The sequence below is a fragment of the Pteronotus mesoamericanus genome, unplaced genomic scaffold (genome assembly GCF_021234165.1).
Source record: "Pteronotus mesoamericanus isolate MK-2021 breed Mesoamerican mustached bat unplaced genomic scaffold, CSHL_Meso_final contig_20, whole genome shotgun sequence".
Classification (NCBI taxonomy): domain Eukaryota; kingdom Metazoa; phylum Chordata; class Mammalia; order Chiroptera; family Mormoopidae; genus Pteronotus; species Pteronotus mesoamericanus.
In genome coordinates, this window is record NW_026555085.1 from 27,437,389 (window position 1) to 27,465,310 (window position 27,922).

General features: G+C 36.8%; 2 protein-coding genes across 5 annotated transcripts in view; one reads left to right on the forward strand and one right to left on the reverse strand.

The window, feature by feature from the left end:
* The window catches only part of PHF3 (PHD finger protein 3), an 82,792-nt gene extending 71,608 nt beyond the window's left edge, over window positions 1-11,184 (forward strand). For all 4 annotated transcript variants that reach the window (XM_054569545.1, XM_054569546.1, XM_054569547.1 and 1 more), the window contains 3 exons: window positions 4,077-4,166; window positions 6,394-6,589; window positions 7,311-11,184. In XM_054569545.1, the coding sequence (XP_054425520.1) occupies window positions 4,077-4,166; window positions 6,394-6,589; window positions 7,311-9,427 (2,403 nt within the window). In that variant the 3' untranslated portion in view covers window positions 9,428-11,184. The remainder of the gene's footprint in view (window positions 1-4,076; window positions 4,167-6,393; window positions 6,590-7,310) is intronic.
* Window positions 11,185-14,172: 2,988 nt separating this feature from the next.
* The window catches only part of EYS (eyes shut homolog), a 1,478,297-nt gene continuing 1,464,547 nt past the window's right edge, over window positions 14,173-27,922 (reverse strand). Inside the window, 11 exon segments of the mRNA XM_054568619.1 lie at window positions 14,173-14,334; window positions 16,052-16,257; window positions 16,260-16,327; window positions 16,329-16,452; window positions 16,455-16,639; window positions 16,641-16,675; window positions 16,677-16,773; window positions 16,775-16,945; window positions 16,947-17,111; window positions 17,113-17,197; window positions 22,538-22,699. Of these exon segments, the coding sequence (XP_054424594.1) occupies window positions 14,173-14,334; window positions 16,052-16,257; window positions 16,260-16,327; window positions 16,329-16,452; window positions 16,455-16,639; window positions 16,641-16,675; window positions 16,677-16,773; window positions 16,775-16,945; window positions 16,947-17,111; window positions 17,113-17,197; window positions 22,538-22,699 (1,460 nt within the window).

The following is a 27,922-nucleotide window of genomic DNA, read 5'->3' on the forward strand; positions in this document are numbered from 1 at the left end:
CTAAGTTTTTGTTTAAATACAATTTTTGTTTAAACATTGTAGCTTTCAGGAAGTTTATTCATTTTTAACAAGCCTTTTAATTTCCCTTCTTCTTGTTTTCTCAACTTCATGACTACAATCCTTACCTGTTTCTATGAACAAGATACAGACTGTAGTTGAAACTGTACGCTAGTTGACACTTTCATGAGAACAATGACCAAAATTGCTGTAGTAGTGCCCTCAGTTGATTTTATATCTGAGTTAATAAGGCAGGAACTATTTATGGAAAATAAATAGCTGTAGTGTTGTAGTATTATGGTAAATGAGAAAATACGATATTTTTGGAACACTGAAAGCTTGTATGTTTCACTGTTTATGCAAAAGGAAAAACGTCAGTTCTTGTGTACTATATTTTCATTGAGATATTTTGTTATCAGTCATGTTCCAATCTAACATCAACCTTTTGCATTTATTCTCAGTCCACTGACTATACAGGCAAACGGTGAAAAAAATTTTTTCAGTATTTTAGAAAGCCAAAATCATATGTATTTCTTATTTTTTTTGACTACCATAAATTTTACTTTTCCTGGTATTAGAATGAAATTAGTTTAATTAAATTGAAAGTTGCTTATCTGATATTGATCAGTTTGTCTAGCAGTTGTGTTTTTTATTAATGAACCATCTAATTACTACTTTCACATATTGTTTGCTTGGCAAATAATATTTTAGAAATACCAGTTTTATGAGAGAAGGATTAAAAAGACTCGTGATGCTTTTCGTTTTGAACACATCTATTTAGAAACTTAGTCTCTGATTAGTCCATTGTTAACATTACTCTTCTTATAAATGGAGGATTAAGTCCTAGACTATGGAACTTTTTGATTTTAAACAAAACTGTTATTCTTTCCGAGCCTGTTTCTATCTGATTGCTTTCCAGAATCCTACTTCTACTTTCTACATATTTTTTATTTGGTTGGGACCACAGCCCCAAATAAACTACTTAAATAATTTAAATAAATTTAAGTGAACTTATTATCAATTAATTATATTATTTATGATTTTTTGAGTCTTCATGGGAAACAATTATAGTGATTTAAGTTTTAAATATTCTGTTTTTTGAAGTACATTTTATTGATTATTCTATTACAGTTGTACCAGTTTTCTTCTCCCCTTTCTACCCCTCCTCCCTGCATCCTCCCACCTTCTACCGTTCTCCCCGACCCCCCTTAGTTCATGTCCATGAGTCGTACATATAAGTTCTTTGACTTCTCCATTTCCTATATTATTCTTAATCTCCCGCTGTCTATTTTGTGCCTACCAATTATGCTTCTTATTCCCTGTACCTTTTCCCCCATTCTCAGTTTGTTGTCATTTTACTGTTCTTAGTTTTTGATCTTTTCCTTTTACTTAGATAAATCCCTTTAACATTTCATATAATAAGGGCTTAGTGATTGACTTGACTTTATCTGGGAAGCACTTTACCTGCCCTTCCATTCCAAATGATAGCTTTGCTGGATAGAGTAATCTTGGATGGAGGTCCTTGGCTTTTCATGACTTTTAATACTTCTTTGCCAGCCCTTTCTTGTTTGCAAGATTTCTTTCGAGAAATCAGCTGAGAGTCTTTTGGGAACTCCTTTGTAGGTAATGTTTCTTTTTCTCTTGCTCTTTTTAAGATTCTCTCCTTATCATTCATCTTGGGTAATTAAATTATAATGTACCTTGGTGTATGCTTCCTTGGGGTCCATATTTCCTTGGCCAGATTGGGGATGTTCTCCTTCTTCATTTTTTCAAATAAGTTTTTATTTTCTTGCTTTTCCTCTTCTCACTTTGGTACTCCTATGATTCAGATGTTGGAACATTTAAAGTCCCAGAGGTTCCTAAGCTTCTGCTCATTTTTTTGATTTCTGTTTGCTCTTTCTGTTCTGGTTGAATGTTTATCTTTTTCTTCTGCTCTCTCAATCGTTGATTTGAGTCCTGGTTCCCTTCCTTTTACTGTTGGTTCCCTGTATGTTTTTCTTTATTTCACTTCTCATAGCTTTCACTTTTTCCTCCATTTTGTGACCATACTCAAGCAGTTCAGTGAGCATCCTGATTACCAGTGTTTTGAACCATGCATCTGATAGGTTGGCTATCTCTTCATGCTTTGTTCCATTTTTGGAGCTTGATCTGTTCTTTTATTTTGGGCCATATTCCTTTATCTCAGCTCACCTGTTCTGTTGAGAGGGACAGAGTCTTGGGTGCTCGCCAGGGCAGGGCAACCCAGGTGACTGCGTTATGACACTGTGTGTGGGGGAGGGGTCCAAGAGAAAAACAGTGCAACTTGCTGGGCTCTCACCTGGCTTTCAGTCACTTCTCCTGCTACCCACAAGCAAATTGGGTACTTCTAGTGCTGATTCCAGGATGGGTGGGTTTGTGTACATTCTAGGACCCCGTGGGTCTCTCCAGCAGACTCTCCTTTGAGGCTCAGAGTTTCTCCTGCCACCGCAACCCCCACAGGTTTTTACCTCCAGAGGGTTTGAGGCTTTCTTTTCCTACACTGGAACCCTGGATTGCGGTCTTTCTTGCTTCCCAGCTATTCCTCACAGTTGATCTGCACACAACTGTAGGTCCTCCGGTCTGCCAGCTGCTGCCTCACCCACCCTGTGTTCCAGCTGCTACCTTGCTGTGCGTCCTCTCTGCCCAGGCTGCCCATCTCTGCCCTTCCAACCAGTCTGGGTCAGTGTTTCTTCTTTAGCTCCTTGGTTGTCGGACTTCCATGCAGTTTGATTTTCTGGCAGTTCTGGTTATTTTTTAGTTTTAAATTTGTTGTTGTCCTTCTTTTGGTTGTGAGAGAAGGCAAAGTACATCTGTACCTATACCTCCACCTTGTCTGGACCTTTTTCTGGAGTTTTGATCTGTTCTTTCATTTGGGCTATATTTCTTTGTCTTGGCATACCTGTTAACATTGGAAGGGGAAGAGCCGCAGGCATTTGCCAAGGTGGGCAACCCAGGTCACTGTGTTGTGACGCTGTTTGTAGGAGAGGGGTCCAAAAGGGAACAATGCTGCTTGCTTGGCTCTTGCCCCACTCTCTGTCACTTCCCTCGCTTCCCACAAGTATGTTGTGCTGATTCACAGGTACGTGGGTTTGTGTACATTCTAGGACCGCGTGCAACTCTGCAAGGGACTCCTGTGAGGCTGGGGGTTTCTCCTGCTGCTGCAACTCGTACAGATTTTTACAGCCATGGGTTTTGAGTTTTCAGTTTCTAGTGCTGGAACCCTGGGTTTTGTGGCCTGTCTCACTCCCCCATTGTTCCTCCTGGTTTATCTGCATGAGAAGTTTATCTACAGAGTCTGCCGCCTTGCCTTACCTTGCTGTGCGCCCTCTCTGCCCCTGTCACCGCCCCTCCTACCAGTCTGGATGAGTGTTTCTTTAACTCCTTGGTTGTCGGACTTCCATACAATTTGATTTTCTGACAGTTGTGAGTGTTCTTTATTTTTAAATCAGTTGTTATCCTTCTTTTGGTTGTGCAAAGAAGCAAAGCATCTCTGCCTACACTTCCATCTTGGCCGGACTCAAGTTTTAAATATTCTTAATTGCACATATTGATTTTATTTGTAATGATTGTTTCCAGAAAAATTGTGCCTTTTTAAAAACATGAGCCTTATATTATCACAATAATCTTTTCTGTACAAGAATGTTCCTTATAATCAAACCTAACTTCCGAAATCAGCTATTAATGATAAAGGCACCACCCCTGCCCACTACCAGCTGTGGATGTGGGAGGGGAAAAACAATCTCCTCTAATATTCTAAAATCTGCTGCATTTTTCCTGGATTTTCAATGTGGTGTGCTTCTACTACTTCTCTTTCCTGCTGATAATGAACATGACCTGATTTTGTTTCTTAACTGTTGTTTGGCATCCATGTAGTCATTTGGAATTGACATTTGAGGTAGAGCCTAATTGCTATCTCTGCATTCTTAAACAGTTTCTGGTGATTCATACCATAATCTTTCTATTTACTTTTTCTTTTATTACCATTTCATATTAGTCATGAGCGAATTGTGAGTATTTATGATGATCCGTATACATTGATCACCTTCATTTTTTTACCACAGGATCTACCAGATAGTATTCAAGTAGGTGGCAGGATATCACCTCAGACTGTTTGGGATTATGTGGAAAAAATTAAAGCATCTGGAACCAAGGTAAAGAAAACTCTTTTTATGATACCAGTTTGACAGATGATTTAAAACATAAAACACTGAGTTCTTATGCAAGGTCTTCTGGGGAGGGAACCAAAACAAATTTTAATCTAAATACTATACCTGATAAAACTGAACTGAAGCCATTTGCTAAAGCTCAAAGCAGCCCATCATTCCTTTTGCAGATTCTGCCCCCCCACCCCCTTGCTCTGCTTTCTCAATGGCTTCTTAAGTGTTTTGGAAGAAATGTTTTAGAGTAAATATTGAGACTCATCGTGGAATTTTGTCTTGCTTTGAGTATAGACATTTGTTTAAATTAGGTTATAGGCTAAGCTGCTGCAACAGAAGCTCTAAAATATAATGGCTCAAAAAATACTGCTGTGTAATTTTTTATTATGTTAGGAAGGTCATTCATTTGGAGTGGTTCAGCAGCTCTGGTTTTACAAATCATTCAGGGACCAGCCTTCTCTGTCTTATAGTTTTGTTGGTTCTGAGAGTGTTGTCCTTTTCAGTCAGACATGGTCAGTGCTGATTTATCAGCATGAAGAAGGAAAAAAATGAATGCCTGCCCAGTTATTTTAAAAGCAAGACCTAGAAAGTGCAGTTATTTTTTAAAAATATGTTTATTTATTTGAGAGAGAGAGAGAAACACATTCATTTCTTGCTTCCTATATGTACCCCAACAGGGGATCGAACCCACAACCTAGGTGTGTACTGGGAATTGAACCTCTGATCTCTTGGTATATGGGACGATGCTCCAACCTACTGAGCCAGACCAGGGCTAGAAATTACAGTTATTTCACTTCCTCGATCTTCCATTTGTAGATTTAGTCACATAGCCTTATATTGCTGCTAAGAAGGCTGGTAAACGTAATGTATTAGACGGCCATGTGCCCAGCTAAAAGTTAAGGTCTTCTCTTCGTAATAGGAGGAAAAGAGGGGAATAGGTACTAGGAGATAATTATTAGCCTGTATCACAACAATATTTCCTTTTTTCTATTTTTTATTTTTTCTTTAAGTCATAGAACACTACAACACTGGAAAAATTAATTATTAGAAGAAATTATTTCTACCTTCAGGGATAATACCTAGCATGTTACAGACAATTAATAAATCTTGAATAAACATGATTTTTTTAATCGTTCTTAAAATAAGTCTATAGTAAGATTAGAAATAATCCAAAATGGATAATCTTGTACTGAAAAGAATATTTTTTCCAATGTAGATTTTAGAATTTAAACTGATAGAATACATATGAACTTTGAAACACTAAAAAAATTAACTGCATTTTTTTTGCTGTCACTTTTTCATGGCAGAAGTCATGAGCAAGTATCAGGTAGTATTACTCTTAGACATTTTAGGAATGATTCTTGATCTATCCAAACCTAACTGCCAAGCACTTTATATTATGCCTTCATCTTGCACTGACTGAAACATTACAATAGTCATTACTTCTGAAAGAGGGCAGTCTAGACTCTAAAAGTAGAGCCATATAAAGTTCAGCTCATTCACATGTTTTCTGTAGGATCTTGCATCAATTTAAGCTTTGCAGCAGATCTGGCTCTCCCTATTTTGACAATGTACTCTCATGAAAAAACATTCCCCCCGCCATTTTTTTTTTTTGGCACTACCAAATTGGGACTCTTTTTTTTCTCTGAAACAAAACCAAGAACCCAGAGGCAAGCAAATTAGTTCCTGAGTAAGCCAAATGACTTTACAAAATATTTGACCTATGTGTATTTGAGGTCTTTTCACCCAGCTCCTTTATTCCTAAATTCAGTCCCTTAAGATTGGGTTTTCAGTAGATTTGTGTGTATATATACATGGAAGGGTGGTCGTGATAGATGCTATTGATTTGCAATATGATGAAAACACAGGCATCCTTCCATGGAGGTTGTAACATTGGAAATAAAGATACAATATAGATACCAAAAACTTATGTTTAAATATCTTCTCTGCCACTGAAAAGTGTGTCACCTTGAATACATTAATTACCTTTGGACTCAGTTTCTTATGGGACACCTTCAGGTAAATCCATCAGTGGGTCAGCAAAGATCTTTTCCAAAGAGTTGTTTCTTTTTAGTATTATCTGCATTTAAGTTGGTAAACCATGTTATTTTATAACCATTATTATAAAATTCAATAGATTTTTACTAGTTGAGAAATGCTATTTAAAACCACCTTACTGTTTTTGTTATTATTTTGAACACCGACTTATTTTTTTGAATAGGAAATTTGTGTGGTTCGCTTCACACCCGTAACTGAAGAAGATCAAATTTCTTATACTTTGCTGTTTGCATACTTCAGTAGCAGAAAGCGCTATGGGGTAGCTGCTAACAACATGAAGCAGGTTAAAGATATGTACCTTATTCCTTTGGGTGCCACAGATAAAATACCACATCCACTTGTGCCTTTTGATGGACCTGGTAAGTATCTGTTTTAATAACATAACAGAGTGTGAATAAAACAAAGTGGGAGGTGGGAACAGTGAAAAGGCTTGACTTTAGTTTCTTTTTCAGGATCCAGGCCTTTAGAGCTGATTTGACAGGGAAAGGCACCCATTTAATAGGCTGCAGTAAGTTAGATGCAGAAATTTACTCCTCCACCCCTTTTTAAATGCTTATGTGTTTTGTTTTTTAAATCTTCACCTAAGGATGTGGTTTTTAAAAATATTTTTTAAAGATTTTTAATTTATTTTTTTAGAGAGAGGGGAAGGGCAGGAGAGGGAGAGAAATGTCAGTGTGCAAGGGAAACACTGATCCATTGCTTCTTGAAAGCCCTTAGCTGGGGACCTGGCCAGCAACACAGGCATATGTCTTGACCAGGAATTGAACAGGTGACCTGTCAGTTCACAACCTGGTGCTCAACCCACTGAGCCACACCAGCCAGAGCCCAAGGATATGTTTATTGATTATAGAGAGAGAGGAAAGGGGAGAGAGAGAGAAAGATCTGTTGGTTGCCTCCCCTATGTGCCCAACTGCGCATCGAACCTGCAGCCTAGGTATGTACCCTGAGCAGGAATTAACACAACCTTTTGGTGTATGGGATGTCGCTCCAACTAACTGAGCCACGTGGCCAGGGTGCAAAACTTTACTCTTTATTTTAATGATTGCAAGTGACTTAATTTATGTTTTTGATTTTATACAGGGCTCGAACTGCATAGACCTAATCTGTTGTTGGGCTTAATTATTCGTCAAAAACTGAAGCGGCAACATAGTGCTAGTGCCAGTGCCAGTCATACTGCGGAGACCTCTGAAAGTGTACCGATAGCATTGCCACCTGAGAAAAAAAGTAAAATAGAAGTTTCCACAGAGGAAGGACCAGAGGAAGAAAATGACTTTTTTAATTCTTTTACGACTGTATTACACAAGCAGAGAAATAAGCCTCAGCAAGCTCTTCAGGAAGACCTTCCAACAGTAATGGAACCTTTAGTGGAAGTCACCAAACAGGAGCCCCCAAAACCTTTAAGGTTTCTTCCTGGGGTATTGATTGGCTGGGAAAATCAGCCTTCTACTATGGAATTAGCAAATAAACCTCTCCCTGTGGATGATATACTTCAGAGCCTTCTGGGCACTACTGGTCAAGTATATGAACAGGCTCAGTCAGTGCAAGAACAAAACACTCTTAAAGAAATTCCATTTATAAATGAGCACGCCAACCCCAAAGCAGAGAAAATAGATAAAGTAGAAGCAACCGATGGTGAAGCTAAGGAGTTAAAGGTTAAAGTAGATAATCTTGCAGAACCTACAGGTAATTCAGGACTAATAGGAGAAGAAACCTCAGTAATGGGGCCCTCCTCTGTTTCTCCTGGACCTTTGACCAGTCTTAGTCTCAGAGGTAAACCACCCGATGTTTCTACAGAAGCATTCCTAACAAATTTATCAATTCAGTCAAACCAAGAGGAAACTGTGGAGAGTAAAGAGAAAACATTAAAAAGACAGCTGCTGCAAGATCAAGAGAATAATTTGCAAGATAATCAGACTTCAAATAATAGTTCTCCATGCAGGTCGAATATAGGAAAAGGAAACACAGATGGTACTGTGAGTTGCAGTGAAAACCTTGTTGCGAATATGGCAAGGTCCCCACAGTTTATCAATCTGAAAAGGGATCCTAGGCAAGCGGCAGGACGAAGTCAGCAGGTAACTGCTTCAGAAAGCAAAGATGGAGATAGTTGCGGGAATGGAGAAAAGCACACCCCGCCTGGTCTGTCACAAAAGGAGCACTTAACAGAACAAATCAATATAGAGGAAAAAGTGTCTTCTGTAGAGAAGAACTCAAGTGTTCAGCAGAGTGATAATTCAGGGGTTGCACAAAACTCAGCATCAATAGAAGACACTTCTCAAATAGAACAAGCAAAACCTGTAGAGGACAATATTTTAATGCAAAATATTGAAACTGTGCACCCATTTCGAAGAGGATCGGCAGCAACGTCTCATTTTGAAGTGGGAAACACGAGTCAGTCAGAATTTCCTTCTAAAAGCATCAACTTCACTTCTAGAAGCACCAGTCCCAGAACAAGTGCAAACTTTCCACCCATGAGGCCACAGCAACCCAACCTTCAGCATCTCAAGTCTAATCCCCCTGGATTTCCATTTCCAGGGCCTCCTAATTTCCCCCCACAAAGCATGTTTGGATTTCCACCACATTTGCCTCCCCCATTACTTCCCCCTCCAGGCTTTGGCTTTGCTCAAAATCCCATGGTTCCCTGGCCACCTGTTGTTCATCTGACAGGCCAGCCTCAGCGTATGATGGGTCCTCTTTCACAAACATCAAGGTATATAGGCCCACAAAATTTTTATCAGGTTAAAGACATTCGAAGGCCAGAAAGGCGCCATAGTGACCCTTGGGGTAGGCAAGACCAACAGCAACTGGATAGGCCATTTAATAGGGGCAAAGGGGATCGACAGAGATTTTATAGTGATTCACACCACTTGAAAAGAGAGCGACATGAAAAGGAATGGGAGCAAGAATCCGAAAGGCATAGACGCAGAGACAGAACCCAGGACAAGGACAGAGACAGAAAAAGCAGGGAGGAAGGGCACAAAGATAAAGAGAGGGCACGGTTATCACATGGTGATCGAGGATCAGATGGAAAAGCAAGCAGAGATAGTAGGAATGTAGACAAAAAACCTGAGAAACCTAAAAATGAAGACCATGAAAAGGACAAAGAACGAGAGAAAGGTAAACATAGAGAAGGAGAAAAGGACAAAGATAGGTACCACAAAGATAGGGACCACACTGACAGAGCTAAAAGCAAAAGGTAAAATATGCGGGCTGCTTCCAGATTACATTTAAGTCAATGTTAAATGTTGTATCTTTAGAACTTTATGATTGCCTGCTAGGATTGTGCCATCTTTCAAATTTTTAATGTTGGTGGTTTGCAGAACCATAAACTCTGTGTGTTGGTGCAGAGTGCTCTGTACCAGTGCTAATCATCCCTCCTTTGTACCAACTGTCTCTAGTAATAGGAATTTAATATTTTTAAAAGTTTTACATTGCTGTATATTCAAAGATTTGTTTTATTAATATACAATAAAGGCTTAGAAATTTTAGTTTTATTCCTTAATTGGTAAATATGGTTAACTATGGAATATATTTACTGCCTCTAGTGAATGTTCTTTATATGACTAATTTGAGAGTAATGTGTGATCTGTAAGTTTGTTTTAAATTGCACTGTTTTTAAAGAAACTATAGAGAAGCAAGAAAAAGGCAAGCGACTTCATAACCAGATTATATTAATCAGTTTCTTGAGCATTTTTTGACCAAGAATGAGAATCCCAAGGAGTACATTTACTGCTTTAATCTGCACTCATTGAAGGCATTTATTATCATATATACTACAGCTTTGTGGTAGGCCATTATTTTCCTTTTCTTTTTTGGCTCTTCAGAAACTTGAATACTTAAGCTTGTACATGATATTGTGTTTTGCTATCCTTTTTACTGTAAAATGTAAATATTTTAAGGGATATTTTGATTCTAAATACGATAAAAGAATTTCTCACCTATTTTGTGTGTGTGACTTGAAATTCAGTAGTAAAAGAATTTCTTCTTTAAAGCTTTAATAACCTTCAGACATTGTTTTTTTTACTCAGCCAAGAACATACATATAAGCATAACTATGTGTCAGGCATTAGATGAGGAGGAAACTGATTTCTTTGTCTTAAGTTATAGGCTGTTGATAAAAATCATGTAGTTCTGAAGAGGCTAGAATTTAGAACTACCAGTGAAAAACTGCAGCTGTAGCCCACTTTATAGAAATGTTTCTGAAGACTTGATACTATCAAAATTTGGTACACTGACTAATCATTGTAAGACCACAGAACTTTTATTTACAAGAAACATTGTGGATCTCTTTGTAAAATGTGTAATTAACCCTAATTTTTTTGGTGGGGGGATGGTAACTGCAATTTCATATGCTGGCTTTGCTTCAAATGCAAAGCACATGGAGGCTATTGTTAATACAAATCTAAATTTATTTCCAATGTAACTACATACTGTATTGATACAATTTAAAACAATGGCTACCAAATGATATTAGCACTTGAGGCCAAAAAAAGAGGAGAGAAAAGCTAGTAATTTACCTTGTCTATATTAATGAAGAAAAATAAAAAATGGCTTCACAAAATTAAGAGGTAATAATAATGTTTGGTTTCCTAAAAAGTCTAAGGATTAGAGTTAAAAATACATTTTGAAATGGAATCAGCTTTGTTATTCTCACTGGAGAGATAAGGAATGGAAATTTAAAACCATACATTTTGTCTAATTTTAACAAATTGCATCTTTTTTTTTGTCATCCTTATCACCTCTGACATTTTTTATCATAAAAGTTCTGAAACAGAGGACTTGTATTTAAATAAAATTTGTTTAATTTTGGTCTACTTTTTTTTTTTTAATGAACTTATTAGAAAGCAGTCTACAAGCAAACAAACCGTCAGTGGGTCATCTTTTACACCATTATAAAGAAATTGTTACCAGGATTCCTTCCATCTCACCCACCCCCTGTTTCAAAAAAAACCCCACCCAGATCCTCCAAAATTCGCTTTTTGATTTCAAATATGTATGTTGTCAGCAAATCTGATTTATCTGGTTGGGGGTGTTGACCAGACACGGATTTCTTTTGCATAGTACAAGTAAAAAATGGGTAAACCAGTGGATGAAAACCTTAAAATCAGTTTTTGATTGCCTCTTAGGCAGTAATTTCCTATATATACTGTTGTGATGCTTGCTTTAAAATTATTCATATCTCATTGGACCTTGACACATCCCATATAGATCCCTATTAGTGATGACCATCTCCTGTTATTTTAGGGCTACTAAGTATTAGAATCATGTCTCAATCCCTGGTTAACTGAAACTTTGGCAAGTAGGGAGAGTATGGGCATATTGACTGAGGTTTTAACTTCTGAGAAATGTAAGTAAAAGTGAGAAAAGTTTTCAATGAATAGTAGATCCAAAGCCATTCTTGGTCCTTATGTCTCTCCTACAGCCAGCGTTCTACAAACTAGTGAGTTATATGAAGTTCATCTTTGTTTCTCCTGTTTTCAGGAAAACTTGTTCTTTTAAAAAAATGTGATGCTTTCAGAAATTTAGAACCATCTTAAGACAGTTTTATACATATCTCTATTAAGTAAAATGTACTAGAGTGTTTTAGTATCTATTAAGTCTACCCTTTGTAATCCTTGTGGCAACAAGAAAGGTTCCGTGAATCCTGCGTATTGCAAACATGTTGAACACGTCATGTCATACAAACCTTGATCAGTTTGAATGGTAAAGACTTAGAGCTGAGGGAACTGGTACTTAGAAAAGTTGAAAAACCTGACCCACATTAGACTGCTGTAATCAAAGCTGGGATTCTAGCTTGGCTGAGTATGGGTGGCAGTTGCCCTTTGAGAATTGAGAGGAGGACAGAGGGACAGGAACCTGGTTATTATGTTTTTCTCTGCAACTGACTCCTCAAAGTGAGCAGGATGATAAAACCAAAGACCTGGGGATACGCTTGTATGGATTCGTAAAGTTTATGCTCATCTCAAATACTAACTCTCCAGGCCCTATTTTATATTGCTGTTATGACAAATTATTAAAAATTTAGTGGCTCAAAACCACACAGGTTTATTATTTTAAAACTTCTGTAAAACAAATCTGATGTGGATTCAGTGGGTTGTGATCAAGATGTGTCAGGAGGGTGCATTTTCTGGAGGCTTTAGAGGAGAATCCATTTCCTGGCCTTTTCCAGCTTCTAGAGTCCACCCACCTACTTGGCCCTTCCTTCATCTTCAAAACCAGCAACATGGGCCTGAGTCTCATATCGCTGACTCTGACTCCCTTCTGGGTCTCTCTCCCAATTTTAAGGGCCCGTGTGGTTACTGGGGCCCACGCAGATAATGCAAGATACTCTTGCTTTTTTGAAGGTCCCCTGATGAGCACTTAAATTCCATATGTGACCTAAGTTCCCCTTTTCCATGTAACCTAACATCTTTACAGGTTTCAGGTATTAGGATGTAGACAACTTTGGCGGCAGGGTGGGGCGGGTTATAGTCTGCTTACCACAGCTCTTCATTCACTAAATGTAACTTTGTTGTGGGTGGATTAATCTTTAAAGTTTTGGAGTGGCAAAACATCTAAGGCCATAGTAAATACATTTAAAAGTGAAGGAAAAATAATACCAACAATAGAAAATAGAATGGAATGGCAGGTTAAGCCACTTGGATTTTAACATGTTCATGTATTACAAAAATGGTTAATTTTTACTCACCTGTCCTTAGTTTTTAGTATAGTAGTTGTGTTTTTAAAGGATATTAATCAAGTTTAAATGCATTATAAGAGTTTCCTAATGAATCACATAGTAAAGCAAATAGTTTATATAATTTTCACATTTGAATATATCAGTTGCACTGTTCCCATCTCAGATTCTTCTAAAACAATGGTCAGGTTACCACTTTTTAATGACTACAAAGGGCAATGTATGTATATAACCAGCCCTTGACTTTTGTCTCCCAAAGCAAGTCACAAATAAAATTGGTTGCTGCTTTTAAAACGGTGCCAAATACCCTGATTCTTTGATTCCTGTTTCATAAAGAATTTCACTTATTAATTCATGTATAGAGCAAGAGAGTACATGAATAAATGAGCTGAAAAACATTAGGCCAATAGCTAGATCTGTTTTGAAAACTTGAGCCCACTGTTCATTTATAGATGCAGAGCTAAGTCACTGGAGGAAACCCCAGGATATATACTTAAGGAAAAGGCAGTGAATCCAGTACAACTCCCAGTATCGCCAAATACCTTTATGAAATTTTTCCAGGAACTTCAAAGGGAATCTTTAAAAGGTAAATATTGCCAACCCCCAGCTTAGGTACTTCAGCTCAATTTAAACAGTGTTCTCATGTTGATTATTTAACACACTCAGAAGCATCATTTATAGTAATTTCTTAAAGGTCTTTATTGATTGTTATTTAGTGCTGGAAAGGCATCTCACATAAGTCTTAAACATCGCTAGGGTAGCAAAAACAAATGTTGATAATTTACCACGTGAAATTTTGGATTTTAGGGTGAAGAAAGGTTCACTGAGTCATTTTGACTTATAGGAGATTCTTGAGGTGGCAATTTTCAGTTAGTTTATTTTGGGCCTATTTGGCAGACATTTGCTAGGTTCTTGGAATTCAGTGGTGAGCAATACCATTAGCCTCCAACTTGTGGAGCTTGCAGTGTGGTGTAGAAGATAAATGATCACATTTCAGTGTAAATTTGCAGCTATGAGAAGCAGCTTGAAAGCAACAATTCCCAAAACTTTTCAGCACTACTTTATACCCTTAAAAATAGTAGAGAACTCAAAAAGAGCTTTTGTTTTTATGGATTATATCATTTAGTATATTAGAAATTAAAATGCAGATTTTAAAAAATATTTAAAGATAACCCTATTATGTTAATACAACTTTTAATGGAAAACTTTAAATTGGTTTGGTAAGAAGAGTGCCATTGTGTTTGTTTTTACACATCTCAAATGTCTGAATTAAGATAGCTGGGTTCTCTTATTTGCTTCTTCATGCAGTGTTTTGGTCATTTTGTTTGAAACAGAGGAAGAAAATCTGGCATTCATGGATTTGTTAGGAAAAGAAGTACTTTTTATCCCCTGTAAAGATCCTAGGACTACTACACTTTGGGAAACCTTGCTCTAAAGAATGGCGAAAACACATTATTATTAGAGAACATGTGGCTTAATATGACAGGGAGTGCAACTTAGGGAAAGTTTCTTGGAAGCTTTTGTAACCTTCCATAGAACAACTTCCTTGCCTTCATACATGAAGTATATCTCTAAAAGTTAGATTTGATTATCAAGGAAGTTTTTTAGAGCAGTTATCCTTATGATCTCAATCTCTCCAAATTTAAAGGAAGTGGCATGGACCAAAACAAATTTAGGTTAAACTTTTCAAGGAAATACTGGACGAAGTTCTTGTGGAATTGTGGTTTCTGTTAAACAAAAAACCCTGTTAAATCAGTGTATAGACATTCTGGAATTCCACCTTATATTTTGTTCACACTTTTCAGTGCTAATAGGAGTAGTATGTCTGGTGTCAGTGGTGCCAAAATTTTCAACTTCAGCTGTAGGGCTTTCCCAGAATCCCTGTCGTTTTCTGACTGCAATTGAGTGGCAAAAATAAGGCCAAGTTTTTTTTTTTTAAAGTTCTTCAAATGACAAATTGCTTACCTAGTTTCTTTGCATGTACTACAGCCTGCACAGCTAGAGGTTGCATTAAGAAGAAGTTAACTGTTCACTAGCCCTTTTTTGGTAAAGTCTTTGTGTAATAGACACTTACATATTTTTTCCTTTTAAACTTTACATGCTTATTATTAAGTTTTTCTTTTCTCTCCATAGTCCTATCAGTGCTTTGTGTCAGTCATGTGTTCTCAGTTGCTTTCTTGGTGGCAAATTATCATAAATATCACAATGAAAATACGAAGAAATAACTACCTCCCAATTTGCCGTGGTGGAGTGGGGATGAGGGAGTGAAACTGCTATTCACTATTATATCCATCACCGGTGTTGGGTAAAATGGACTTTGTCAAATTATGCTTTTAACGGTACAAATGATCAGGAAAATAATTTACCATGGCATTATGTAGAACCTGTTTGCTGCCCAATTTTGAGACCTATAGACTTTAGAAGTTAAACAATAATGAAGTTTAATAAATGAAATTTAATTTTAAAATTTTATCAGTTGGATATAATAAGTACATGGCTTGAAAAATAATTCTATATGGTTTAATAAACCAGCAGTATCTGCACTATTCTCTCTAAAGGTAAATGATTCTTTTAGACATTTATTAAGATATTTGCCTTCGTATTTGTAAGTGACATGTATATGCTATTTAAAAAAGTTACAAAAACTAATGTTTATTGGTGACTTACTGTGGAAAATAAGGATTTAACTCGTCAGGTTTCCCCCACCTTCCCACAAATTTTGGGTTAAGTCAGTATTCAAATTTTGTATTACCAATCGTGAATATTCATATCTGAGCCATGTATAGAATACTCCCTTATATAATTTTTATTTTCCTTTTAATAACTTAAGCTTTTTTATTTTTTACTTCGTGTGTTACCACTAGTTCATTTCCACCTAAATTTTATTTCAAAACAATTCACAGATGAAGAAACACTAAGTAAACTGATGGAGTGAAAACTTAATAACCAACATACAGGTAAATTAGATGTAGGAAAAACAGACTCTTTAGCTATATTTATAATCTTACAAAAAAGTGTATGAGCATTTAGACTATTTCAGGTAATAGTAAAGAGTTGATTTTCAGTACGTAATGTGCCAAAGAACTACCAAAAGAACAACATTTTCATATATATTTTGTATAAGATAACCACCATTAGTTCGTGTAACCTAATTTTCTCCATCTCCATTATAAACATTGTATCCTTCTGATTCAATTAACTCAATTTTGTTTGAATCCTGAAAAAATACATCTTTAATTTTACCAACAAAACCTTTTAAGAAAATCTCTTGAGTAACAGTGTTTACCTTTTGGCCATATCCAAAGCCCCCTAGATAAGTAATACCACCATAGTTTAGAGAAACAAATTTTGGGGGGGATCAATATCCTCAGAGAGGATTAGATTGCCATCTAGGTAGGCCTTAATAAGAGTGATTTGAATTATAGTGCCATGCATTACAGCAGAATGTAACATGGCTATAAATCATAGGTACAGAGATACTTTCTCCTAAGTTAACTGCTATTTTCAAGGCCCAATTATGGAGACCAGTTACCAGGAAATCATTTTCTTTTGAGCCTTTCCTATCCATACAATTAAGCCTTCTCTTTCAGTAGTACTGAAATTTAAGGATACAATAGTGAACTGAAGGTTTCTTATTCTATAGTGTGGATCAATGTATTTAATGTAAGAATTACTCATAAATTTTACAGTTGAAAATGAAGTTTTCTCACAGTACCTTCCCATTCAACCCAAGGACACAACTGTAAGAGAATGACTGGTCAGGTGTACATATGAGATTGGTGGAGACAAAGATTCAAACCGCACACAGACTGGTCACATGTATTTCCAGTCCACTGTGGCAAACACCTGCAAAAAAAAGGGGTGCTATTCACCCCTACTTCTGCACGCGTACCCACAGGCTGTCCCATCACAATCACCTACATTGGAACCATCTTTTGCTTCCAATTCAGTTAATTGTAATTCTTCATTATTTATAATAACTTCTCAGACACAACCTTGAAAACCTACAGCTTCATTTGCTGTTGCCATGGGATTTACAAGACAAGGATGACACACCTCCAACGTAGAAGTCAGTATGTGTGTCCAGGTAGCTCATTTTAATGTTGCCTTTTTCTGTTACGTTCATCCCATCCAGATCCAGGTAGCCTTCTGCACCAAGTCTTCCGGCTCTAATTACATGCCAAGTGCTTGCAGTAATAGTTATTTTTCAGAGTTTCTAGAATGATAGTTCTGTTACCAAGGTTGTAGCGAAGTTGAACAGAACCATTTACTAAAGAGGTTCATAAAAAATCACCTGCTGAGAAAGAAAACCAGTTTAGTAGCAGTGAAATGTTACTCCATTAAATACTGCTTTTCTGGCCCCTTGAGTAAGTTTTGGTTTTGGAAAAAGAAGGTAACAGGCCTTGGTCATAATTATGGTAGAGCATTTTCTTGCCATTTTCAGATCAAAGTATATGTGTATACATTCACACATTCTTTGTTCTTTTGTTCTGGAATTGGCCACATAAGTTTCCCCTGGTAAATATTTCCCACCTAGTGAATGTATTGTACTAAGTTCAAGTGAGGTTTTCCTTTAATAATTTTAGTTAAGGGTGAATGTGTAAAAAGTAACATTTACTCGAAGCCACTTACTTTGTTTTGACAGATTGGGAAGGTAGGTAAAAAAAAAATAGGAGCAGTTAATAGTGGTGCTCTGAAAACCTTTGTATGTGTTTCAGCCATGCCCTTGGCATCAAGATCTGTCTGCAAGTACACAGACCCCTTGTTGAGAGCTCTGCTTGGGTGTTTTAAAGGCTCCTCGAACTGCCACGATCAAATCTCAGTTTGTGAACCTCCTCCCATACACCTGGCCTCGTCTGGTCTTCCCAAACTCAGCGAGTCACTCCCTCCATTCAGTTCTTCAAACCAAAAATTTAAGTGTGATCTTTGGATATATTCTTTCTTTGATCCACACAAAACCTGTCAAACACACTCTGAAATCAAACATTTATTAGCATTTGGGTTCGTTGTAAACATTTGATTCTGTCCACTTCTACCCTGCCACTTTAAATTTTCTGTCATCTCTAGTATATGATCATCACTCTTCCTTTCCAGTAGATTTTGTGGTCTACATCAAAGCTAAAGAAATCGTATGAAAAGAATTTCTCTTTATTATACTACCCTTAATGGTATTAACTGTTGTTGGAATATGAACTTAAAATCTTTAACATATCGACAAAGTCACATATTCAAACGACTGACAATAAAAGATGTTTTTTGCAGGTTCCTGGCCCCTCTCCAGCTTTGCCTGGAGTGTATTCTCTCCCTGTTTCTGCACTCTGCTTCAGCAATGCTGACCTTGTTAGAGTTTCATCCCCTTGTTTTCAGAACCTTTGCACATACTGTTTTGTTTTATTGGAACACTTCACCCCCTTCCGCCTCATCTAGGTAACTCCTACCTGTCTGAGGTCTCAGATCAAATGCAACTTCCTCAGAGAAGTGTTTTTTTGGTGAGTTATTTTTCCCTATTAATGTTTTAATAGCATGAGTTTTCTCTCCTTCACAAACTTTACCTCATAATTATATAGTCATGTGTGAAAATATCTGAACCAGTGGTCCAGCATGTACATGAAGTTGCAATGAGGCATTCAGAGGAAAAGGAAATGCAGTTCTACAGGCCTGGGGAAAGAATGCATCCCTTCCGTGTAAGATTGTTTCAAGAGGGTAGCAAAGTGGTTTACGTAACAAACCCTGAAGGAATCCTTGAAACAGCATTTTCCCTTTCCCCTAACATTTCACAAGCAATAAAAAGTTCATTCCTTTTCTATCCAGGGAGATTTCCTGGCACATACTACTACTCTTTCCTCTTCCCCCTTTCAAAGTGCCAGGCAGCCTCATCTCCCACATGCAAATAATGTTCTCTCCCCTTGTGGCCCACACCAGTCCACTCTCGGATGTTTGGGAGGCCTAGCTGCTCTATGGTCATACCTATCATTTCCATCTGAGTGAAATGTGAGACCATGCAAAGTATGATTCCCTTTAATCATTTTCTCAATTTCTAGTGACTATAATCCACATCATTACATCTGTTACATGATTAATAGCTGCCTCCTTCACTTTGTTGAAAGCTTCACGAGAACCATGGCTGTATCTGATTTGGCCCAACAGTTTATGCCCAGCACTAGCAGAGTGCCTGGCACATAATGAGATACTCAATGAATAATTGTCGCACTAAGAAATGCCTTTGTATAGTTGTGGGGTGAGATTACTCTGTAGTTCTTAAATACTAGTTTGATGGTATTAAATCCTATAACATGTAAGTTGGTTTTCCATTCATCCAAGAGGGAAGAAATCCAGTTTATTGAATACTTTCTAACATGAACAACATTTTAAGCTAAGGAAAGAGAAGCAGCATTACAAACAGCTTACATAGGAAAATATTAAATACAGATTGAATCTTTAAATTTTTTATACCATAAAAAACTAGAACAGTGAAATATAATTGATACTAAGTTTAAAAACTTAAAGGACTCTGAATATGTTTTCTGGCTTGCAAGTGCACACAAATCAATTCTCTTTCACAACATAATGGAAGAACTTTCTTTTGTTACTTATGTTGTGTCCTATGGCAAACTTACCGTGAAGCACTCCATTGAGATAAAAAATTCTCTAGAAGATGATTAGGAAGGCGGAAGCTGTAAATCTGTATCACTAGTCAAGTTGCCAACCAGAAGAAAGAGCAAGGAGAATTGCTTATTTTCACACGGCTTTGCTGGTACATTCTTCTCTTAAGAAGAATTGACAAGCCCTGACCTCTGTGGCTTGGTTGGACATCCTCCCGCAAAGCAAATGGTCGATGGATTCCTAGTCAGGGCACATCCCATGGTTACAGAATCAGTGGTTGAGGCCCATATAGGAGGCAACCAATCAATGTTTCTCTCTCACATCAATGTTTCCCTCCCTTCCCCTCTCTCTAAAAATAAATAAAATCTTTAAAAACAAAAGGGGAGGGGTGCATTTCTCTCTTGGCCCCAGAAGCTAAAATTGCTCTTAGCTTGCCTGCAGCTTTTTGTCATGCAGGCCTTTTATTTTAGTTGACTAGAAAATGGTGCTGTAGACACAGACTGGCATTAGGATGGGTAAATGTTAAAAGTTTACCATTAGTGGATGGTCCTTACAAGAAAGTGAGCCTGTAAGTGGAATGAAGATCATACACCAATGCACCTTTGCTGTTTCCCATGTTTAACCAGGCCACGGGCCTGCCCGCCCTCCTCTGCGCTGCCATTGTCCCCGCCATGCACCACAGATCAAGGAACCTGGTAGGACCTAACATTTGTGATGAGACTACAGACAACTTATTAAGGGAATTTTGTATACATTTTTCTCTAAAAAGAAAAGCAAAGGTAATATAACATCTTTTATGGTCAGTCGTTTGAATATGTTTTAACTTTATATTGTAGTTGACTAGGCTTCTTAATACATATTTGAGGATTACAAGTGTATCAAGATGAATTCCTGCCCTGGCCGGGTAGTTCAGTTGGTTAGAGCATTGTTCCCGTTCACCTGCATTTTGGTTATTCCAGGTCAGCACACATGGAAGAACCAACCAATGTATCAAAAAAAATTAAAAATTAAAAAAAAGATGAATCCAGCTGCGTTTAATGTATGCTTGACATAATATTGATAATTTTTGTGTCAAAAAAATTTTATGATATTAAATATTTAGCAGAAATGGATAAACAGGTGCCAAAGTCTTATCTCTCCAAAATCAGAGATCTAAAAGGGTAATTTTCAAATTATCCTTTTGTTTTATATTTTACACTATTTGAATTTAAATTATCTCTGAAGAAACACAGAAACCTTGTTAATTGAGAATTTGGTTTGGCACATATGAAAATCTAATTGGCCACTGAAAATGTAAATTTGTGATTTTCAACATTGTGTATTAAGTGGGAATTTTTTATTAACAACTCCTCTTAGCAGAGGATGAACTTAGAAGGCTTGGTTAATGTTTAAATCAGACATAGTTTTTAGAGAAGCTGCAAAATAGTCACCTCTATTTTTTGCAACCTTAAATAAACAAACATTTCACTTGTTACACCACTTGATTGCTAATAAATAAGTATATACCTTTCATCTGTTAAGTACCATTAGTTCAATCTAAGTCTGCAAATGTAGAGCTTAGATTTTTCAATGCTTTAAAGTTTTTATGATCCCTTAAGTGTTAAATACAGCATCAATCAGGACATGAAACTAATAAATCTATTTTCAATTCTCTTTGTAAATAGTGTGTAATGGCTGGTAAAGAGAAAAAAATCTTGACTTTCATGAACTATAATACAATAACATAAAAAAATATGTTCTTGCCTCCTATAAGTGTTAATGTGTATGAGCTTTTAATTTTATATACATAAACACAAGTATGTATCCAGTGCACTGATTGTTAAATTATAGTACAACATTGTTGGCCTGTGGGAGTCCCAAATATCTCTTGATTTTCTGCCATTACCATACGAAGGTTAACGTTGAGGTTTTTTTAAATGGGCTATATAACTAAAGCTGATTACATCTTAATGCCTAGATTTATAAACAGAAATTTTCTTTTTGTGCATGATTCTTCCATTTAGCATTTTCATAGGGAGACTTAAATTAATCATGCATTTAAAGCCAAATGTCAAATCTCAGGAGAACAATTCTCTTGTAAGACATTTTGTGGCTCAATTACGTTGTCTTCTTTCTTTGAAATTACCACCTTTTCTCCTTGAATTTATTTTGAAGGCATTTCACCAGTGCATTGAGATAAAACCATTCTTTTCTAATTCTCTGATATTATCATTTAGCAACATATTAAGACATCTTTAAAAGAATTACTTAGGTTAGACTGTGAAAATAAGAGCAAGAATTCTGTTGACTATGATAGACAAATTGATTTAATTATTTCTCAATACCAAAATTCTGTTTTCTGAGAAACAAAATGAAAAGTCTAAATGTACAACTTAAAAAATACTTTGCAGTAAAAATGTGACTATGCAAATGCCTTTGTCAAAGTTTTAGAGGAAGATATGAAAGTGGAAATTAAGAACAAAGTAATAAGTATCAATTTTTAAAACTGGAACATAGTACTTGGATATTTTTATTCCATATTGTTTTACAGTAATTATGCAATTTTTATAGTTTAAAATTTTTGTAAGCTTATTTTGAGATGTGGATCTTAGGTTTTTACCATTTAGAAGACAGAACTACTTAAAGAAAAATTTGGGGGTCTGTGAATGTGGATGGATTTCCTGGAAATATATCAGCCATGTCTTCCTTTTAAAAATCTTTTATATTTTGTTCCTTTTGATATAGACTATCAGCCATGGCTTCAACCTTTTTTTGATGGAGCATTATAAAGCTGAGCATATACTATATATGGATTTTGCTAACTTTAATTCTAATGAAGCTATTTCTGTTTTATTAACATTTGTATTTAGGGAGCCAATTCATAAACATAACACTTGCAGTAACAAAGAACATGAAGGTATCAAGTGTTTACATATTTATAGACTAGGTGATTTAAAAAATAAAAATATGTCATTACATATTACTTAATAGACTGTTGGGAATTCATTACAATTTTTTTTCTTTCTGAACACAAAAATCCTGCTGACTTTACCTGATTGTGCTTGTAAGTGCTGTGCAACATAAAACAGGATGCCATCTGTAGAAAAAGGCCAGAACTGCAATAGTATATGTGTCTTTTTTCAAATACGAAAGGAAGCAGAAGACATCCACAATAATTCATGGCTCCTGAAAGATGGATCACTTATAGATAAACCTAAAAAACAAAACAAACACCCGAGTTTCAAAAACAGTAGTGCTCATAAATTCAGTAAACTCAAGCTTTTGCTACTTATCTCCCAAGTGTTGCTCCTAGCTGGATATACATTGAACCTTGGTAACCCTTCTAATTCCACTAACAATAGGTGTTTTGTAATGGGGCCAGTAATTGAAAAAACCTTCTATTACCTCTGGTAACTACTGTTCCTGTCACTAGTACTGTGTGACACAAAGCCTCTGCTCTAGATTGGATTATAGATGCATTTGTTCTGAGAATGTCTTATTCTTACCCCAGGAACGTGCGCTTCTTGGAATGTCTTACATTAATAATGCTTTCAAAAAGATAATTCAAGTAGTGGAACATAGAAGGTGTCACTATATGAATTATTCTTCAGTTCTATATTTCTGATTAAAATATAGAGTATAATTAAGTCAAGATACATTTTAGTGATTCTATAAATGGAAACAAATGTCAGTTTACTTGACAATAATTTAGGTCCAGATCTTGTCAGAAAGTGCTACCTCTTGGGTTTTACTTCATGTTAAGCATGAGAAGATTAATTTAAATATGAATTCAAGTCATTATATGGATTTATAGTCCATCAGATATTAGTTGTTGCCTCTGTGTGTAACAGACCAGATGAGAATTCTGAGAGGAATAAGGATAGTTCTTCACTTCTGGCAGTTTTTGTCATGTATAATGTGACAGTGCTTCTCAGAGTGTGCCTGGGCTCACCACGTGTTTTGAGCCATTAATCTATTTACTTGGCCTTTCCTCCCTTTGGACTAGCCTATACTAACCACTGTCACTTTTAGATTGATAGGCAGCTGGTGGGTGTTTATCTAAGAGTTGCTGGCATTTGCTGACTTTTAAGCAACTACATCATTAATTTTGATTACTGAAATTTAGAATGGTAGAGTTTAGAATCACAGGGTGTGGTTGCCAAGAACATGAAGTCCTATACCTCATTCCTAGAGGGTCTGATTTATTAAAGCTGAGATGAGGTACAGGAAGTATATTTTTCAAAAACACCCAAGTGTTTCTGCCATAAACATTACTTAAACCACATGCTCCTAGCACTGAATTAAAGTTTATTTTAACAATACAGGAATGGTTTAAAAAGTGCTCGTCCTTTTTAAATGGTTCTTGTAAGAATTACTAAAATAGGACATATTCATTATAAGACATTTAAACAATATAGAAGAGTGTAAACAGATTAAATTTTTTAAGGTTATTTTTTATTGTATTTTTTCCTTTACCACTTATCCCCTTATACCCCCTTCTATCCACCCCTTTAAAAAGATGAAATTTCATTGTTCTTTGTTCTCTCAATCCCCAGGAACCACCGTTAGCAGTTATTATTGACTATATAGCCAGACCTTAGTTTTCACTGCACATACAATTACTGTGTGTGTATATCTAGTAGTATCTGATTTACTTCACGTAAATAAAACCATATTATGTATAAACTATGCGTAGTATGCTTCTTTCTCTCAGTGATTTATCATCATGAAACTTTGATGTTGGCATATTTTGCCTATTATTTCAACATATAGGTAATTGGTACCCTTTGTTGCTGAATTATGATGATTTTGTACATTAAAGTGTTACAGCTTAAGACAGATAGTGATAGTTCTGATGCCTTTTAGATGTGAGTGGGTCTGCCTGTGGAGACAGGTAAAAGCTACACAGAGGGCTTCAAAGAACTCTGATTCAGTAAGTCACCTCTATCATCACTCAACCAGCTGCAGAACATTTCCGCTATTGTTCACTTTGAGGTAGAATTTGGGAAAAGTTCAGGTTTTCCAGTGACTCGCAAAGTCGTTCTGACTGTGAATCATCTTTAGGAGACTTTGTTAATCAATGTAGGTTAATTAAGAAGAAAACACCAACACACCTTTTCTTGGACAAGGGATCTACTGGGTTCTGGCCAACAGCCGCAGGGCTGGTCAATGTGAGAGGCAGTTTCTGAAGGGATCATTTTCTCAGTGGAGATAACAGGTAATAATTCAAGTGGCTTCCAAATTACATAAGCTTCCCACATGACCTCACTTTTATGACCTTATTTTTAATTTATTATCAATAGGACTCCCAGAGAAACTTATATTTACCATTGTTTCACAACAGTGGCATTGACTAAAACCAGGCCAGCACAATCTGATGAAAAAGAAAGCACAACGGCTGAATCGTGAGGTTGAAATACTTGAATTGCAGTAATCCACCATCTGACTTATGAAATCCATAGATTTCTAAAACAACAGTGTTTGGGGTAAATACAGAGGTGGGACAAAAGTAGGTTTACAGTTGCAAGTATGTGAAACAGTTTATTCTTGTTATTATTCTTTATTCTCGTATTTCCTATATGAACAACTGTAAGCCAACTTTTGCCCACCCTGTATAACTCTTCAAAACACTTAAGAATAGGTGAAATGGGACATCAGAGGAAGATATTTTTACCATAAGCAAAGATTGCATCAGGAAAAGTACAGGTTGGTATATTATCAAAGATCACAGGAAGGATGTGAGAACTTAAGATGTATTGAAAGGACTGGACTTGGCAGGAGGCACTAAGGATGTAGCTTGATTTTTTTCCCCTATGAGGGCCCTTTAGACATGTTCTGTGAGCTCTTTCATTCTCCTTCCTGGTGATACCATGGACAAATTCCTTAGCTTTTTTTTTTTTTATCACTTTCAGGTCTCAGTGAAATGGTATCATGTCAGGTATTAAGAAATCCCATTTGATCTGAATCAACACCCCAATCTCTCACCTAATTCCAAGCTTCTATTCTTTTTCCATAGCTCAGATCTCACCCGAACCTAGAAAATGCAGTTAGGAGGAGAGGTGTGTTTTTGTTACTTGTACAAATCCTTGCTGTCCTCCTTTATCTTGCTGCTTGCTTTGCTGCTTTTAGCTTTTCCAAGGTGACATTGGGGATCAGTGGTAAGAAGATCATGGGAGTGAGTTTCCAGTCTGCTGCTATCTGTCGTCTGTCTTAGCTGTCTAATGTCCTCTGTTGTGTCAGACAGTCTTTGGATCTTTCAGTGTCTCTCAACTCTCCACTGGTGTCTCCGTCTCGCAATTCCTGGCAAAGCTGATGCACTTTGGCAGACTTGCATGGATTCCAGTCAGCTTTTGCCCTTGTGAGGTGCTTCCAACCTCTTTCTGCTTGAGACAGCTTACCTTGTTGGTTAAGGTTCTTTCACAGTGACACGTGCTTGCTCTCCTTAGTTGTGCCTCATGCCTCTTGTCCTGTCCTCAGTGGAAGGGCACCTCCCCCGCCAACTATCCTGCCTCTAGTTCTGCCATTAGAGAGAGCTCCAGCCAGCCTTCTGTCTTAAGGCTACAGGGAGTAGGGGTCAGGCGCTGGTTTTAAATCTTCCCTCACTCCTGGGGATATGGATCTGGTTTTTCTGAGTTCTCTCTGAAACTGACAACTCAGGGAGAAAAATGTGAGTTTTCCCTCTGACAAAGGCTCTTACCTTCTTAGTACTTTTTGATGCCTTTCTCACTTGTTTTTTGGGATATTCCATTGGTTCAGGCAACATCCTCTTCAAAGAAGTTCCTTTCTCTGAACCAACTTTCTCTCTCATAGGCTGGGAATGAATGCTATACTGGGAGTGTCACATTTTGACAGATTCAGTGTGGATTGTTTATCACCTTTTTTCAGCCAGCCTAACACTCTTGTGATCTGAATTGTAGGTATCAATAGTTTGTACCTTTTTATTCCTGTGTATTATTCCATGGTATGGATATTATCAGTTTGTTTGACCATTCATCCATTGAAGAACAATGAGTTGTTTCCAGTTTGGGGCTATTACAATGAAGTTACTATGAACATTCATGTACATATTTTTGTGCAGACCTAAGTTTTCACTTCTTTGATATAAATATCCAGGAGAGTGACTGTTGGAGTTGTATGGTTATTATATGTTTACTTTTATAAGAAACTGCCAAATTATTTTCTTTGGCTGCTCATTTTACATTCTTACCAGTAATGTATAAGGGATTTAGTTTCTTACAGCATTTGGTAATGTCACTATTTTTTTATTTTAGTTTTTTCCAGTAGGTGTATAGTTATACCTCATCGCCCATTAACTCTTTTTAGACTTGTGGGTCTACAGGACAGCTGTTGTTCTCAGCTTCAAGACCTCAGCTGAAACTATTAGACAATAGGAATGGTCAGATGTAATACCTCATTGCACAGTGATTCATATAACCTCTGACTTAAAACAGACTAAGATTTTTTCCAGGAAGGGATTTGGATGTTAGTCTGTAGTCAAATATAGTTTGGCAAGAATATTAGCTTGAACCTAAGATTTATTTTCTGATGGGTTTCGCATCTGCTGGGTGTATCTGGTGAAACGGTGCAGTATCTCCAGGAATCTGTCAGTCTATCAGTATGAGACCAAGAAATTTTCTAGATCACTTGTCTCAAAGGAAAAGTCAGGCAGACAAGTTCGCCTAGTAACCGAGCCTCCAATTGTCAGATAGAAGAGCAGGACAGATTTATGGGCTGTATGGTATTTGACAATTGAATTGGTCTGTTAGTTTTATTCCTGTATATACACAAATTCATCACAGGAAAGCAGAGGAGGCTGCAATTGAAAATGCTGGAAGAGTCATTTTTACTAAAGAGTCTGAAAGACATTGAGGTTTAAAGAAGTATACTGACTAAATACTCTTGAAACGAAGCACAATATACAAAGAAAAAGGTGACATCTCCCCACTTCTGTAAAAAATCCACAATTGAAATCTGGCGCCTTGATGTCTCCTGCAGTGCTAAGTAAGGTCCTGAGCAGGACAGTTGTCTGGAGGTGATGGAAACCACTGGCTAGTGTTTGAGGCAGCAGGAGCATATGTGCTATGAAGGGACCTTTAGGTTTGGGAGGCAGCGTCCTTTGAGAACACATCATCATTTTTTCATTTTAGGTGTTGAACTTGGAAAAGTGCTCTCTCAAGTAGCACACACCAAAGAGTGAAATATAAAAATAAGTGGATTACAAATATATTTCAGCAGCTTATCTTTTGTTTTTCATCATAGTATTTGTTTCTTATATGCATGCTCTACAACTTGTTTAAGTTCAAGCATACTTTAATTCATCAGTTGAGCTGTCTGAGTTACCATGGTATTGGGCATACATCATCATTTTTTCTTTTATATCAAGTGCAGTTTTAAAAGGGAAAAGGACCATCATTTCTCTCTTTGTGTTTCTGTTCTA